Raw genomic sequence first — 17,164 nt, 5'->3', positions numbered from 1 at the left:
GGTGGGTCAAAGTGGTCACCACACATCTAGATAAGTTCCTTAGGGTGTCTACTTTCCAAAATGGTGTCACTTGTGGGGGGTTTCAATGTTTAGGCACATCAGTGGCTCTCCAAACGCAACATGGTGTCCCATCTCAATTCCTGTCAATTTTGCATTTAAAAGTCAAATGGCGCTCCTTCCCTTCCGAGCTCTGCCATGCGCCCAAACAGTGGTTTACCCCCACATATGGGGTATCAGCGTACTCAGTACAGATTGTACAACAATGTTTGGCATCCATTTTATCCTGTTACCCTTGGTAAAATAAAACAAATTGGAGCTGAAATAAATTTTGTGTGAAAAAAAGTTAAATATTCATTTTTATTTAAACATTCCAAAAATTCCTGTGAAACCCCTGAAGGGTTAATAAACTTCTTGAATGTGGTTTTGAGCACCTTGAGGGGTGCAGTTTTTAGAATGGTGTCACACTTGGGTATTTTCTATCATATAGACCCCTCAAAATGACATCAAATGAGATGTGGTCCCTAAAAAAAAATGGTGTTGTAAAAATGAGAAATTGCTGGTCAACTTTGAACCCTTATAACTCCCTAACAAAAAAAAATTTTGGTTCCAAAATTGTGCTGATGTAAAGGAGACATGTGGGAAATGTTACTTATTAAGTATTTTGCGTGACATATCTCTGTGATTTAAGGGCATAAAAATTTAAAGTTGGAAAATTGCGAAATTTTCAAAATTTTCGCCAAATTTCCGTTTTTTTCACAAATAAACGCAAGTTATATCGAATAAATGTTACTACTAAAATGAAGTACAATATGTCACGAGAAAACAATGTCAGAATCGCCAAGATCCGTTGAAGCGTTCCAGAGTTATAACCTCATAAAGGGACAGTGGTCAGAATTGTAAAAATTGGCCCGGTCATTAACGTGCAAACCACCCTCGGGGCTTAAGGGGTTAAAGGGTGTAATGCCTATTGAGTCACATCATTCCTCTCAACAAGTCAAACATTCTGACAAAATGAATTCAATCTTTTCAATGAGCACAGTCTATAAACCACCATAAGGCTATGAAAAATATTTAGATTTGAGAGTCCTCAGTGGTTGATACCTTTTAATGGCTAACTGAAAAGATGGTAACAAATTGCAAGCTTTCCAGACTACACAGGTCTCTTCATCAGGCAAAGACTACGGCTATGTGCACACATTGCGGATTAGCCTTAGGAATTTCTGGTGCGGATTCTGCCTCTCCTGGCAGAAAACGCACCTGCGGTTCCGCAGCGTTTTTTGTGCGGTTCCGCAGCGTTTTTGCTGCGGTTTTCCTGTGGATTTGCTGTGGTTTTTACCCCTGCGGTTTTCTATAATGGAATGGGTACAAAAACGCTGCAGATTCACAAAAAAGTAGTGACATGCTACTTCTTTTAAACCACAGCGTTTCCACAGCGGATTTTCCGCAAAGTGTGCACAGCATTTTTTTTTTCTCATTGATTTACATTGTACTGTAAATCAATTGCGGATCTGCAGCGTTTCTGCCCCTCAAAAACGCTGCGGATCCGCAGAGAATCCGCAACGTGTGCACATACCTTCAAGCAGTTTGATAGAAACGCATAATTATTACAAGGGACATCATGATAATGCAGTTTGCTGTTAAATTGTCATTTATTTGTGTTGGACAGATAAGAGCGTAGTGTCGATTACTGCAGTATAGATGCATTCTGCTACAATTTACAGACTAATCATTCCAGTTTGATTAGTATACAAACAGGGAGAAAAAGGCAAAAACAACTTCGGACGTTAAACTACATAGTAAAGTTTAGTATAATAACAAAGACTGCATATAAGGAAAAGCAGACACTGATCCAGCATTCTTCGCTATAGCATGTACATGTTGCAGAGCCTTTCCGTATTGAATGTTTGACAAAGATCTTAACATTCTCCACTTTCCTTGGTGTCCAAGCGTGACAAAATGTTTAATCTAGACAGGATTGCCCTGAGGGAAAGGACGGCCCAACAGCCGTACCATATACACTGACAATTGTACTGCAGCTATAAAGGAGTGCCGCCAGGCCTAAAGCTCGTTCAATGCTAAAAATCACAAAGGTGACGTGCCCATGAACACAGAATAGTACTGCAACACAGATACCATACACATAATATAGTGCATGACCATTGCCAACGTGTCACTTTCTCAGGTTAATCTGACACGGTCATGAAATTTGTGGCATAAGTGTTCTGACTCATGGAGCAAATATCAGTTAGAACTAATAGTATTTAGTATACCAGAAACAATCACTATTGATACAAAAAATCATTACCATAAATTAGAATTTTAGCAAAAAAAAAAAATTAAATATCAGCTATGGCTCACATAGCTGAGACATTAAGCATAACATCCACAGTCTTCAGTTGTCAGGAACTTCATCCCTAGTAACCAGTCCGATGGTTCACCCAAGACAAATATCAGGATTAAACTTTCCTAGGAATGTTTGTTTCCAGAAAACCAGGCAGAGTAAATAGGCTTCCCTTCGCACAATGAACAAGTAAAAGTGTTGTTCGTCAGGTGAAATGATCTCTTGAATCATCATTCAGATTCTCAATGGCATTTAGGTCTGTTCTGTGACTGAGCCATCCAAACACATGAATATGCTTTGATGTCACCTTTCCATTGTAGTTATGGCAGTATATTTAGGGTTGTTGTCCTGAAAGGTGAAATTATGCCCCAGTCTCTTGGTTTTTTTGCAATCTCTAACAGGTTTTCCTCCAAGATAGTCTAACGCCATCCATCTTCCCATCAACCGTGACTAGCTTCCCTTTCCTTCTGAGAAAAAGCATCTCCACAGCATGATGCTGCCACCACCATGTTTGACAGTGGGGATCAAGGTGATGTGCAGTGTTTGATTTCTCACATCAAAAAGTTGTACTTTGATCTCACAATTCGCATTTCATGGATGCTTTTGGGATACGGTCAGGATTTGGGCACAGATTCTGTGCCTGTACTGTAGCCTAAAAGAATCAGCCTTTATTCTTCAGATCATGCAAGTGAATGGAATACTTTTTGCCACATTCACCTGTATCAGAAAAGTTGTATATTCCTCAAACAGAGAAAAGGCAGGTAGGTGACAGTCACAGTAAACACGCAACTCGTATGTGTAGATGCTGAAATCTTCACATCGGCTGCAGACAGACATTATGCTTCCTCGAACTGTACTGACAGGTGGTTATAAGTCCACATACATGCCTCAGTGACACTTGATATTTCTCAGGTAAATCTAAACAGAATATGACATGATGCAATTCTCCATAACTAGCACCAGAAGTGGAGATCTGCTGGGTCAATGGTACACATTGCAATGCCCAATACAGAGAATATTCACAAATTAAAACTTATCTAATCAGAAAAACATCACCAAATAATACTATAGAAAAGCTACATCCATATAGACATGCTAATTACGATAGTAGGAAATTACATGCAGCTCCACAAGGGAACTTTATATTAAAGGTGTTGACCAGTACTAATGTATTGATGACCTATCCAAAGGAAAGGTCATTAATATAAGACCAATGAACGTCTGACACACACCAGACACCCCCAATTATCAGGAAGCACCCGGACATGAGCAATGTATGGAGCCAGAATAACAACTATGTAGACTATTAAATGTCCACTTCCTGGGGCTGCAGATCAGCTCATAACGAAAAGAATAGAAGCTGATCTGCAGTAATGTTCCGCTTCATACACTGTTTACATCCAGGAGCCGCAGGATCTTATATTGAAGACCTACAGAACGAATAGAGATGAGGTGCAATACCTGGACATAGCACATGAACATTAATGGCACTTATTCTGGAAAAAAAGCAAACCCTTCTTTATAACGCTCTTGAAGCTAAGAGGCATGTTCCATACAACCCTCCCCCAATAAAAGTAATTATTGACATCAATTCCCCCCGAAGAAGCCATCAGCAGATTGCTCTGTATTCTCAATGTATCAAACTCGGCAAACTTTAGCTTGTGAGGAGCAGTAGAGGAAAGGTATCACATCTTATCAACTGACAAGGAGAAGACTTTTCTGGTGTACTTTACTGCATATTGTAACAAAAGAAAAAGAAAAGTTGGCTACTAGGATACAGCAATTAGACGGCATTTCTTTCACGGGCACAGACTGTACTTAATTATAAGCAGATTGCACAATGAAACACATGATCATAGGATAAGGGCAAACAAACTTATGTAAAGAGAAAACAATTAACGTTTATGTAAAGAGAAAACAATTGTAAGACTTCACGGAAACCTTGCTTCCAATTACAAAATCTGCTTTCTGGCGAGATTTTACCAACATAAATTCACAACTGCAGCAGTTCAGACACAATATGAGGTCTATTGCTGCCGTCCACGCATACCGTGTATTCTAACTCTGACACACTGTAGTGTGCGGGGAAGTTTCCTGATTACAAGCTTCCAATATAGTCTGAAATCAGGAAAATGTATACTCTTACCCTCTATAACACAAAATATGCACTGCTGCTTCCAACTGAGAAGACACAAATATGGATGTGTTCTTGTTTTTCTGATGGACCAAAGGACAAAAATAGGAATTCTGTGAAAAAGTGAGCAAAAATCTTTGTGTACAAGGCATATTCCACATTTTTTAAGGAGTTCAAACAATTTGTGTGCTAGCTAGACACTAAGGGCCAGATTCATTAAAGGGAATCTGTCACCAGGTTTGACCGTTATGAGATACGGCCACCACCTTTCAGGGCTGATATACAGCATTATAATATGCTGTATATATGCCCACAACCTGACCTGGAAGACAAGAAAAAGAGCATTTATTATACTTCTCTGGAGGCAATCCAGTCTTAGGGGCATCGCTGATCTTGGTCCGGTGCTTCCCTACTTCTTGTGATATCATCCTCCTTCTTGGTCCATGTAGATGACACGTCCCTACGTCATCCATACAGTGTTCCCCAGCATCGCGCTCCTGCGCAGGCGCACTTCTCTGTCCTGACCAGAGCAGAATAAAGTACTGCAGTGCGCATGCGCCAGGGCTGACCTTTCACTGCACACTACAGTTCTTTGCTCTGCACTCAACACGGCAGGAGCGCGATGCCAGGGAGACTGTGTGGACGTCCCACAGGTGAGTATAATATAAGCTGTTTTTCTAGTCTTTCAGGTCGGCTAAACGCAGATATACAGTAATGTAGAATGCCGTATATCAGCCCAGAAAGGAGCTGGCCATAGCTAATAATGGTCAAACATGGTGACAGGTTCCCTTTAAGACAGCCATTCTAAAGTTCGTCAAATGGCTATTTTTCATAACTGCCCTATACACAGGAATGTTCGAATCAGCTAAGTATTCCTGTGTTCTGTACAAGAGAGCCACTTTCAGAATTATTTGGCAGCGGCATACCTCCCAACCGAACACAAGAATCAGATGATTAAATTCCAACCGCCCAATACTCATATCCTAAACATCATTTTCTGAGCTACAGAAGCTCCCAAAGCACAAAATAGTCAGCTGATCCTACAAAAAATGGTGGTTTTGGCCAACTTTTATCTAATGTGCATTGAAATATAAACTACTACAAACTAGAAGAAAACCTGTCGTTTTGAGAACACAACGAAAATGTACAGAAAACAGATGTTTTATTGTGAAAATAGTAAATGATATTATTACGTCTATTAACGGCAGCCCTGGAAATCTGACACAAAGGATATACATATACACATATATGACAGGTTGAGTATTCATCATGATGACTTACTTCTATTTCTGCAGAGGGAATATTCACCACCCCTGTAGACCTTCTTTTTTCCCGAAGTTTTCTCTTCTCAATCTGCCCTTTACCTTTCCTGGCACTTGGACCACTGCAGCTTTTTCCTTTATCTTTAATCTTCGTTGGAGTGTCTTGAGATGTAGGTGGAGGTGATTCATCCGGTGTTGCCCCTCCATCTTGTACAGGACTTGGGGCCTTCCTTTGCTGTGTTACGGCGGTGCTAATAGAAAGATCATCATCTGTCCTCTTGATGGCTGTCGGTGCTTTTTGCACAGTTGGTGCGGCGGTCAGGTGGTTACTACTGTTACTGGTATTATTGTTCATCTCATTGCTAGTTTTGTTGACGAGATCCGCTGCCCCAGCAGTCCCCATCGTCTCAGCCGCATACATTTTTGCCCTCATTTTCTCCCTCTTTGCCTTCCATTCCTCCAGGAAATCAGTTGTGTTAGAAGAAGATGGGGTGTGTGACCTAAAGCCACCGCTCGCCATGTTCTCTTACTTTGTCTATCTAGGATCTCCAGAAGGGAAGGACATGAAATGGGCACGCTCCAAATCAAAGGCTGGTACGCTTTAGATGAAGCCCACCTATGGATAACATACAGTATTTATAAGGAAGAATAAAACCAAGACATTCAACCATCTAGTAATGAAGTAGCTCCGAGTTCATCATTTGGCACACTTCACTGACTACTGAATTATTAAATATTTATTATCATATATTATTGAATAGTGAACTTTGAATTTTGGTGAATAATACAAGCCTAAACGACAAATTCAGCTTACATAAAAATGACAATAAAAGTTAATAAAAAAAGACAAATAAAGCTTTAGGCAAGTTACTATTAAACAAATCTCATAGCCAACAGCATGCAAATATGAAAATTTAAATATTTTTCTAAAAAAAAAAACCTTTTACCTAGGCATCCAGCACAGCACTTTATTGGTGCCAAGGAGTCTGATGGTGACTTGGCTTTTCATACAGCACTAATCTCCTTAGAAGAGGCAGCTCTATTTTTCAGCTGACACCCTGCCTAGATCAGACAGACACGCACTGCCCCACACACCAGTATGGCTTTTTAGTAACAAAGATTATATAAATCAAAATCCCAGGGAGGAAACAACAGCGAGATCAGCCCTTTCCTTCTACACGTTTTCATGTTCTACTGCACAAAGAAATAAATGGAGCAGCCAAGAGTGCATTAAAGCTAAAGAGCTGCTTACTACTAGTACTGTAGCTGTGCCACAGACCCACTGTCACATGGTCAATGCCAACTGTGCGCCACATGACTTGACCTGCCTCAGTTCTCCATGCCATCTCTTGCCGCCAGTGATCTGCGCTCAGGCTGGCCATATATGTGGCTTCCATATCTATAGTAGTGGATTAGACAGTGCGGCCATTGGGCCCCTACTTTTGGGTGGCACATAAACCTCACAAACCGCACAAGTGAACCGCTACACATGCTTAAAGGGAACCTGTCACCCCGTTTTTTGAGATTGAGATATAAATACTGTTAAATAGGGCCTGTGCTGTGCGTTACTATGGTGTATGTAGTGTACCCTGATTCCCCATGTATGCCGAGAAATACATTACCAAAGACGGCGTTTTCGCCTGTCAATCAGGCTGGTCTGGTCAGGTGGGCGTGTTCACAGCGTTCTTTTCTTCCCCAGGTTTCCGTTGGTGGCGTAGTGGTGTGCGCATGTCCAAGGTCCGGATTCCCTGTGCCCACGTGAAGACACAGCGCGCGATCTGCGCTGTCATTCCTTTCATCGGTGCGGGCGGCCATCTTCCTGGGGCCGCGCGTGCGCAGATGTAGTGCTCTGCTGCACGGGGCTTCAGGAAAATGGCCGCGGGATGCCGCGCGTGCGCAGAAGAGATCGCGGCGGCCATTTTCCCAAAGCCGAGATGCAAACTCGGCTTTGGGAAAATGGCCGCCGCGATCTCTTCTGCGCACGCGCGGCATCCCGCGGCCATTTTCCTGAAGCCCCGTGCAGCAGAGCACTACATCTGCGCACGCGCGGCCCCAGGAAGATGGCCGCCCGCACCGATGAAAGGAATGACAGCGCAGATCGCGCGCTGTGTCTTCACGTGGGCACAGGGAATCCGGACCTTGGACATGCGCACACCACTACGCCACCAACGGAAACCTGGGGAAGAAAAGAACGCTGTGAACACGCCCACCTGACCAGACCAGCCTGATTGACAGGCGAAAACGCCGACTTTGGTAATGTATTTCTCGGCATACATGGGGAATCAGGGTACACTACATACACCATAGTAACGCACAGCGCAGGCCCTATTTAACAGTATTTATATCTCAATCTCAAAAAACGGGGTGACAGGTTCCCTTTAATGGTGTGGGCAGAGCCAGGTCACTTCTAATATTAATTACATCAAAGATGGTGGTAAATGGGATCCTCTACACATGATGCAGCAGGACTGCAGGTATGCAGAATTCATATGCTGTATAAAGTGATGACGGGTCACAGTTTGGTTCTAGCATTTCCATAATGTATCTATATAATTAATGTAATACTGTATACAAATATTTATAATCTGATAATGTACTCATGTAACCAATGTTCTAGTGACTCCATAAACAGCTAACCTGATAATGTATCCATATAACCAATAGAAACAATATGCCACTATAATCTGTATATATCTAATCTGATAATGTATCCATATAACCAATGTACCGCTGCATCTGTATATATCTAATCTGATAATGTATCCATATAATAAATGTACCACTGCACGTGTATATATCTAACCTGATAATGTATCCATATATCCAATGTACCGCTGCACGTGTATATATCTAACCTGATAATGTATCCATATAACCAATGTACCGCTGCACGTGTATATATCTAACCTGATAATGTATCCATATAACCAATAGAAACAATATGCCACTATAATGTGTATATATCTAACCTGATAATGTATCCATATAACCAATGTACCGCTGCATGTGTATATATCTAACCTGATAAGATAATGTATCCATATAACCAATGTACCGCTGCACGTGTATATATCTAACCTGATAAGATAATGTATCCATATAACCAATGTACCGCTGCACGTGTATATATCTAACCTGATAATGTATCCATATAACCAATGTACCGCTGCACGTGTATATATCTAACCTGATAATGTATCCATATAACCAATAGAAACAATATGCCACTATAATGTGTATATATCTAACCTGATAATGTATCCATATATCCAATGTACCGCTGCATGTGTATATATCTAACCTGATAATATATCCATATATCCAATGTACCGCTGCATGTGTATATATCTAACCTGATAATATATCCATATATCCAATGTACCGCTGCATGTGTATATATCTAACCTGATAATATATCCATATAACCAATGTACCGCTGCATGTGTATATATCTAACCTGATAAGATAATGTATCCATATAACCAATGTACCGCTGCACGTGTATATATCTAACCTGATAAGATAATGTATCCATATAACCAATGTACCGCTGCACGTGTATATATCTAATCTGATAATGTATCCATATATCCAATGTACCGCTGCACGTGTATATATCTAACCTGATAATGTATCCATATATCCAATGTACCGCTGCATGTGTATATATCTAACCTGATAATATATCCATATATCCAATGTACCGCTGCATGTGTATATATCTAACCTGATAATATATCCATATATCCAATGTACCGCTGCATGTGTATATATCTAATCTGATAATGTATCCATATATCCAATGTACCGCTGCACGTGTATATATCTAATATGATAATGTATCCATATATCCAATGTACCGCTGCATGTGTATATATCTAATCTGATAATGTATCCATATAACCAATGTACCGCTGCACGTGTATATATCTAATCTGATAATGTATCCATATATCCAATGTACCGCTGCACGTGTATATATCTAATCTGATAATATATCCATATATCCAATGTACCGCTGCATGTGTATATATCTAACCTGATAATGTATCCATATATCCAATGTACCGCTGCATGTGTATATATCTAATCTGATAATGTATCCATATAACCAATGTACCGCTGCACGTGTATATATCTAACCTGATAATGTATCCATATATCCAATGTACCGCTGCACGTGTATATATCTAACATGATAATGTATCCATATATCCAATGTACCGCTGCATGTGTATATATCTAATCTGATAATGTATCCATATAACCAATGTACCGCTGCATGTGTATATATCTAATCTGATAATGTATCCATATAACCAATGTACCGCTGCACGTGTATATATCTAACCTGATAATATATCCATATATCCAATGTACCGCTGCACGTGTATATATCTAACCTGATAATGTATCCATATATCCAATGTACCGCTGCATGTGTATATATCTAATCTGATAATGTATCCATATAACCAATGTACCGCTGCACGTGTATATATCTAACCTGATAATGTATCCATATATCCAATGTACCGCTGCACGTGTATATATCTAACCTGATAATGTATCCATATATCCAATGTACCGCTGCATGTGTATATATCTAATCTGATAATGTATCCATATAACCAATGTACCGCTGCACGTGTATATATCTAATCTGATAATGTATCCATATATCCAATGTACCGCTGCACGTGTATATATCTAATCTGATAATGTATCCATATAACCAATGTACCGCTGCACGTGTATATATCTAATCTGATAATGTATCCATATATCCAATGTACCGCTGCACGTGTATATATCTAATCTGATAATATATCCATATATCCAATGTACCGCTGCATGTGTATATATCTAACCTGATAATGTATCCATATATCCAATGTACCGCTGCATGTGTATATATCTAATCTGATAATGTATCCATATAACCAATGTACCGCTGCACGTGTATATATCTAACCTGATAATGTATCCATATATCCAATGTACCGCTGCACGTGTATATATCTAACATGATAATGTATCCATATATCCAATGTACCGCTGCATGTGTATATATCTAATCTGATAATGTATCCATATAACCAATGTACCGCTGCATGTGTATATATCTAATCTGATAATGTATCCATATAACCAATGTACCGCTGCACGTGTATATATCTAACCTGATAATATATCCATATATCCAATGTACCGCTGCACGTGTATATATCTAACCTGATAATGTATCCATATATCCAATGTACCGCTGCATGTGTATATATCTAATCTGATAATGTATCCATATAACCAATGTACCGCTGCACGTGTATATATCTAACCTGATAATGTATCCATATATCCAATGTACCGCTGCACGTGTATATATCTAACCTGATAATGTATCCATATATCCAATGTACCGCTGCATGTGTATATATCTAATCTGATAATGTATCCATATAACCAATGTACCGCTGCACGTGTATATATCTAATCTGATAATGTATCCATATATCCAATGTACCGCTGCACGTGTATATATCTAATCTGATAATATATCCATATATCCAATGTACCGCTGCATGTGTATATATCTAACCTGATAATGTATCCATATATCCAATGTACCGCTGCATGTGTATATATCTAATCTGATAATGTATCCATATAACCAATGTACCGCTGCACGTGTATATATCTAACCTGATAATGTATCCATATATCCAATGTACCGCTGCACGTGTATATATCTAACATGATAATGTATCCATATATCCAATGTACCGCTGCATGTGTATATATCTAATCTGATAATGTATCCATATAACCAATGTACCGCTGCATGTGTATATATCTAATCTGATAATGTATCCATATAACCAATGTACCGCTGCACGTGTATATATCTAACCTGATAATATATCCATATATCCAATGTACCGCTGCACGTGTATATATCTAACCTGATAATGTATCCATATATCCAATGTACCGCTGCATGTGTATATATCTAATCTGATAATGTATCCATATAACCAATGTACCGCTGCACGTGTATATATCTAACCTGATAATGTATCCATATATCCAATGTACCGCTGCACGTGTATATATCTAACCTGATAATGTATCCATATATCCAATGTACCGCTGCATGTGTATATATCTAATCTGATAATGTATCCATATAACCAATGTACCGCTGCACGTGTATATATCTAACCTGATAATGTATCCATATATCCAATGTACCGCTGCATGTGTATATATCTAATCTGATAATGTATCCATATAACCAATGTACCGCTGCACGTGTATATATCTAACCTGATAATATATCCATATATCCAATGTACCGCTGCACGTGTATATATCTAACCTGATAATGTATCCATATATCCAATGTACCGCTGCATGTGTATATATCTAATCTGATAATGTATCCATATAACCAATGTACCGCTGCACGTGTATATATCTAACCTGATAATGTATCCATATATCCAATGTACCGCTGCACGTGTATATATCTAACCTGATAATGTATCCATATATCCAATGTACCGCTGCATGTGTATATATCTAACCTGATAATCTATCCATATAACCAATGTACCGCTGCACGTGTATATATCTAACCTGATAATATATCCATATATCCAATGTACCGCTGCACGTGTATATATCTAATCTGATAATGTATCCATATATCCAATGTACCGCTGCATGTGTATATATCTAATCTGATAATGTATCCATATAACCAATGTACCGCTGCACGTGTATATATCTAACCTGATAATATATCCATATATCCAATGTACCGCTGCACGTGTATATATCTAACCTGATAATGTATCCATATATCCAATGTACCGCTGCATGTGTATATATCTAATCTGATAATGTATCCATATAACCAATGTACCGCTGCACGTGTATATATCTAACCTGATAATGTATCCATATATCCAATGTACCGCTGCACGTGTATATATCTAACCTGATAATGTATCCATATATCCAATGTACCGCTGCATGTGTATATATCTAACCTGATAATCTATCCATATAACCAATGTACCGCTGCACGTGTATATATCTAACCTGATAATATATCCATATATCCAATGTACCGCTGCATGTGTATATATCTAATCTGATAATGTATCCATATATCCAATGGAACAATATGTGCACATAAAGCAAACATAAATACTAATATACCCATAAAATAAATGGAACAACATATCAATATAATAAACATAATATATCCATATAACAATGTAACAAACCATATGATCAATGTACCAATGTATCCCATACCAATAGAATAATGTGCCCATATAATGGATGTATTATCGTTTCCATATAACAACATATCCATATCATACACTAATCTACATAATAAATGTAACAATGTCCATATAACAATGGAGTGATGTATCCTTATAAAGCAATGTAATAATGTATCCATGTAAGAACTATGTAATATATCCATATAACTATGTAATCACGTATCCATATAATAACCTAGAGCTGGCTATGGCCCAGGACTAGACTTGTGGACAGGGAAGGTGCCAGGCATGAGCATGGCACCATGACTTCAGCAGAAGTGGCTGGCTGGCCATCACATAGCCCTCTCCTCCTCGGCGTGGCCAGCAGCACCCAGTCCTGACAGCAGCAGCCCATCTCCTCCCTGCAGCCAGAAGTGGCCGCACCGGCTTCCTAGCTGGAAAGTTTTAGATGCCAGTGTTCTGCCACCCTCCCCTCGTGCGGGTGCCCTCAGCAGCGTCCTTACCTGTGGCACACAGTGGTCAGTCACCGGGCGCACAGACTAGGGGCAAGGTGCGGCGGGCACACTCACCTCTCTCGAGCTGCACTCGCGTCCCCGGAAGAAGCCGAAAGTTTCCGAGTGTTTCCGAAGTGTAACGAGCTCCGGGCGCTGAGGGAGTGACTATTGTGACCGCGCATTCCCGGAATGTGCCGACCGCCGTCATACCTCGGGAGTCATTGTGATAGAGGGGACATGCTGCCGTGTGAGGGGGCAGCCATAGGACTCCGGAACATGCCAGCATAAGCCGTGTGCACACTGAGGGGATCCAGGTGGTCAAAACCACCAGTTCTAGAGCAGAAACCACATCAAGTTTTTGTCTCTTAACAATTTCCTGGAGCGCTTTCTGCTAATGGTTTACCAGCATTTTTAGCGGTTAGGCTACGTTCACACTAGCGTTATGCTAGTGTGCGTCGGGTTAGCGTCGGGCGACGCAGCGGCGACGCACGCGTCATGCGCCCCTATATTTAACATGGGGGACGCATGCGTTTTTGTTTGTTGCATTGTGCGACGCATGCGTCTTTTTTGCCGCAAGCGTCGGACCAAGAAAACGCAACAAGTTGCATTTTTCTTGCGTTCGATTTTCGGCAAAAAACGACGCATGCGTCGCAAAACGCAGCGTTTTTGCGTGTGTTTTGCCGCGTTTTTGCGTGCATTGTGCGTTGCGTCGCCGACGCAGCGGCGCACAACGCTAGTGTGAACATAGCCTTACTTTAGCATTTAGGCATTTTTTTTTGGGGGGTGGACAATTGTCTCATCTTTTTATGACAAGCATTAACTCCCGGAGCTTTTTTTGCGTTTTTGTTTTTCGCTCCCCTCCTTCCCAGAACCAAAACTTTTATTTTTCCGTCAATTTGGCCATGTGAAGGCTTATTTTTTTGCGGGACGAGTTGTACTTTTGAACGACACCATTGGTTTTAGCATGTCGTGTACTAGAAAACGGGAAAAAAAATTCCAAGTGCGGTGAAATTGCAAAGAAACTGCAAGCACACCACTGTTTTTTGTTTGGCTTTTTTGCTAGGTTCTCTACCTGGCGCTCGGGTCCGACACATCGCTGATCGGGTGGACAGATTACTGGGAGGGGCTGGTGAGGACCCAGCGGTCATGGTGCACATTGGCACAAATGACAAAGTTAGAGGTAGGTGGAAGGTCCTTAAAGGGCCACTGTCACCCCCCTCCAGCTATTATAAACTAAAAGAGCCACCTTGTGCAGCAGTAATGCTGCATTCTAACAAGGTGGCTCTTTGGCTCTTTTAGTTTTGTGTTCATGTATTACTAAAATAAAGCTTTTTGAAACTTTTCAAAAATACCTGCCTTTGTCCATGGAGGCGGGTCTGAAGCCTCCTCTGTGAAGCGCCCAACTGCAGTCACTCATCTCTTCTGGGGCAATGGTCGCCGCCCCCTGCGCGCTGTTTTCTTCTGAAATCCGGCGCCTGCGCTGTGCGTGCCTGCCTGGGGCAGGCAGGGGTGAACCTAGCCTCTCTGCTGCCTGAGGCGAACGGAAAAATGGCGCCCCCCCCTCCCCCACAGTCCCTGCCTCACTGCCTGTGCACACACATCCCCCCACCGGACTCGGTAATCGCCGCTCGCAGTGGCATACCGGCAGAGGTGTATCTAGGGTTTCTGGCACCAGGGACAAGAATTAATTTTGGTGCCCCCCCTCCACCAAGGACATATGCGATTTGCACACTTAGGGTACCGTTACACTATACGATTTACCAACGATCACGACCAGCGATACGACCTGGCCGTAATCGTTGGTAAGTCGTTGTGTGGTCCCTGGAGAGCTGTCACACAGACAGCTCTCCAGCGACCAACGATGCCGAGGTCCCCGGGTAACCAGGGTAAACATCGGGTTACTAAGTGCAGGGCCGCGCTTATTAACCCGATGTTTACCCTGGTTACCAGAGTAAAAAAAACAAAACACTACATACTTACATTCCGGTGTCTGTCCCTTGCCGTCTGCTTCCCGCACTGACTGACTGCCGGCCGTAAAGTGAAAGCACAGCGCGCTGTGCTCTGCTTTCACTTTACGGCCGGCAGTCAGTCAGTGCGGGAATCAGACGGCAAGGGACCTGACGGACACCGGAATGTAAGTATGTAGTGTTTGTATTTTTTTACATTTACGATGGTAACCAGGATAAACATCGGGTTACTAAGCGCGGCCCTGCGCTTAGTAACCCGATGTTTACCCTGGTTACAAGCGAACGCATCGCTGGATCGGTGTCACACACACCGATCCAGCGATGACAGCGGGAGATCCAGCGAGAAAAGAATGTTCCAAACGATCTGCTATGACGTACGATTCTCAGCAGGGTCCCTGATCGCTGCTGCGTGTCAGACACAGCGATATCGTATGGATATCGCTGGAACGTCACGAATCGTACCGTCGTAGCGATCAAAATGGCACTGTGTGACGGTACCCTTAGTCATGTACCCACGAGCTCCTCTCCCTAATGCTCTCAATGTTCAGTGAAAAACTGAGAGAAGCAGAAGAGAAGCTCGTTGTCACAGGACCACAAGTATGAAAATCGCATATGAGTGAAGTGTCCATGTGACGACTACTGGAACCTGCAGAGCTGAATCCTGAGATCGCAGCTTCTGAATTCTCACAACGCATGCACTGCACACTACTAGGATTCTCCCTTGCCGGTGGACAGTCATGTCAGCACAAGCATGTGATTTGTATACTTCTGACCACATTCTGCCTAGATGTGCCCGGCCTCGCTTAGTTCATTTTCAATGACGGAGGCCACACATGTCTAGTCAGCATGTGACCGCGTGTATGTAAATCCCCAGCACGAGAGAATCCTGACAGCGTGCAGTTTGCACTGTGAGAACTCAGAAGTCTCCAGTCACAAAGAATGACTGCAGACTCATCACAAACCTGGACAACCCCTTTAAAGCTCCTAACATAAATAAAAACATGAGAATTAGTTAGTATCACAAATAACATTTACATCCAGGTACCTTATAGATGACATCGTCTATCGAGCCGTTCTTCTTTTCTTCATCTTGTCCAGACCCCATGATGAGTTTTCTCAGCCACAGCCGTCTCTGCAGATTTCCATCTTTTCCGCTCTTTTGCAGAAAATCTCCACAAGACGCCCTTAAAGATACAAGTGTCATTATAATGCTCCGGAATAAAAAATTGCCCCTCACTATATTGTCTGCACAAAATATGACCCCCACACTGTCCCTCTTATGGTACATGCTCTTCACACTGACCTCTCCTTTCTATACCGGCCCCCTCTTCACACTGTCCTCTCACACTGTGGCCCCCCTATAGGGTCTAGTATTTATACTCCATATTTATACTCCATCCTCCCACCCTGTGTGCATGGCTCCCCCATCCTTCTCCCCTGCGTGCATGGCTCCTCTATCCTCCCACCCTGCGTGCATGGCTCCCCCATCCTTCTCCCCTGCGTTCATGGCTCCCCTATCCTTCTCCCCTGCGTTCACAGCTCCCCCATCCTTCTCCCCTGCGTGCATGGCTCCCCCATCCTTCTCCCCTGTGTTCACAGCTCCTCCATCCTTCTCCCCTGCGTTCACGGTTCCCCCATCCTTCTCCCCTGCGTTCACGGCTCCCCCAT

The 17,164-nt window shown here is 41.9% G+C and overlaps 1 protein-coding gene across 4 annotated transcripts in view; it reads right to left on the bottom strand.

Annotated features, from left to right (window-relative positions):
* Positions 1-13,718, bottom strand: part of PAWR (pro-apoptotic WT1 regulator) — a 205,525-nt gene extending 191,807 nt beyond the window's left edge. For 2 of the 4 annotated variants that reach the window (XM_069764518.1, XM_069764516.1), the window contains exons 1-2: positions 13,605-13,718; positions 5,757-6,353 (exon numbers count right to left, since the gene is read on the bottom strand). In XM_069764518.1, coding sequence (XP_069620619.1) covers positions 5,757-6,257 — 501 coding nt within the window. In that variant the 5' untranslated portion in view covers positions 6,258-6,353; positions 13,605-13,718. Of the gene's footprint in view, positions 1-5,756; positions 6,354-13,538 lie in introns of all 4 variants that reach the window. The other 2 variants (XM_069764517.1, XM_069764515.1) reach the window with 1 other exon arrangement.
* Between the last annotated feature and the right edge of the window lie 3,446 nt (positions 13,719-17,164).

Source organism: Ranitomeya imitator, chromosome 4 (genome assembly GCF_032444005.1).
Source record: "Ranitomeya imitator isolate aRanImi1 chromosome 4, aRanImi1.pri, whole genome shotgun sequence".
Taxonomy (NCBI): domain Eukaryota; kingdom Metazoa; phylum Chordata; class Amphibia; order Anura; family Dendrobatidae; genus Ranitomeya; species Ranitomeya imitator.
The sequence above is the reverse complement of the archived record's forward strand: the minus strand, read 5'-3'. Positions and strand labels throughout refer to the sequence as shown.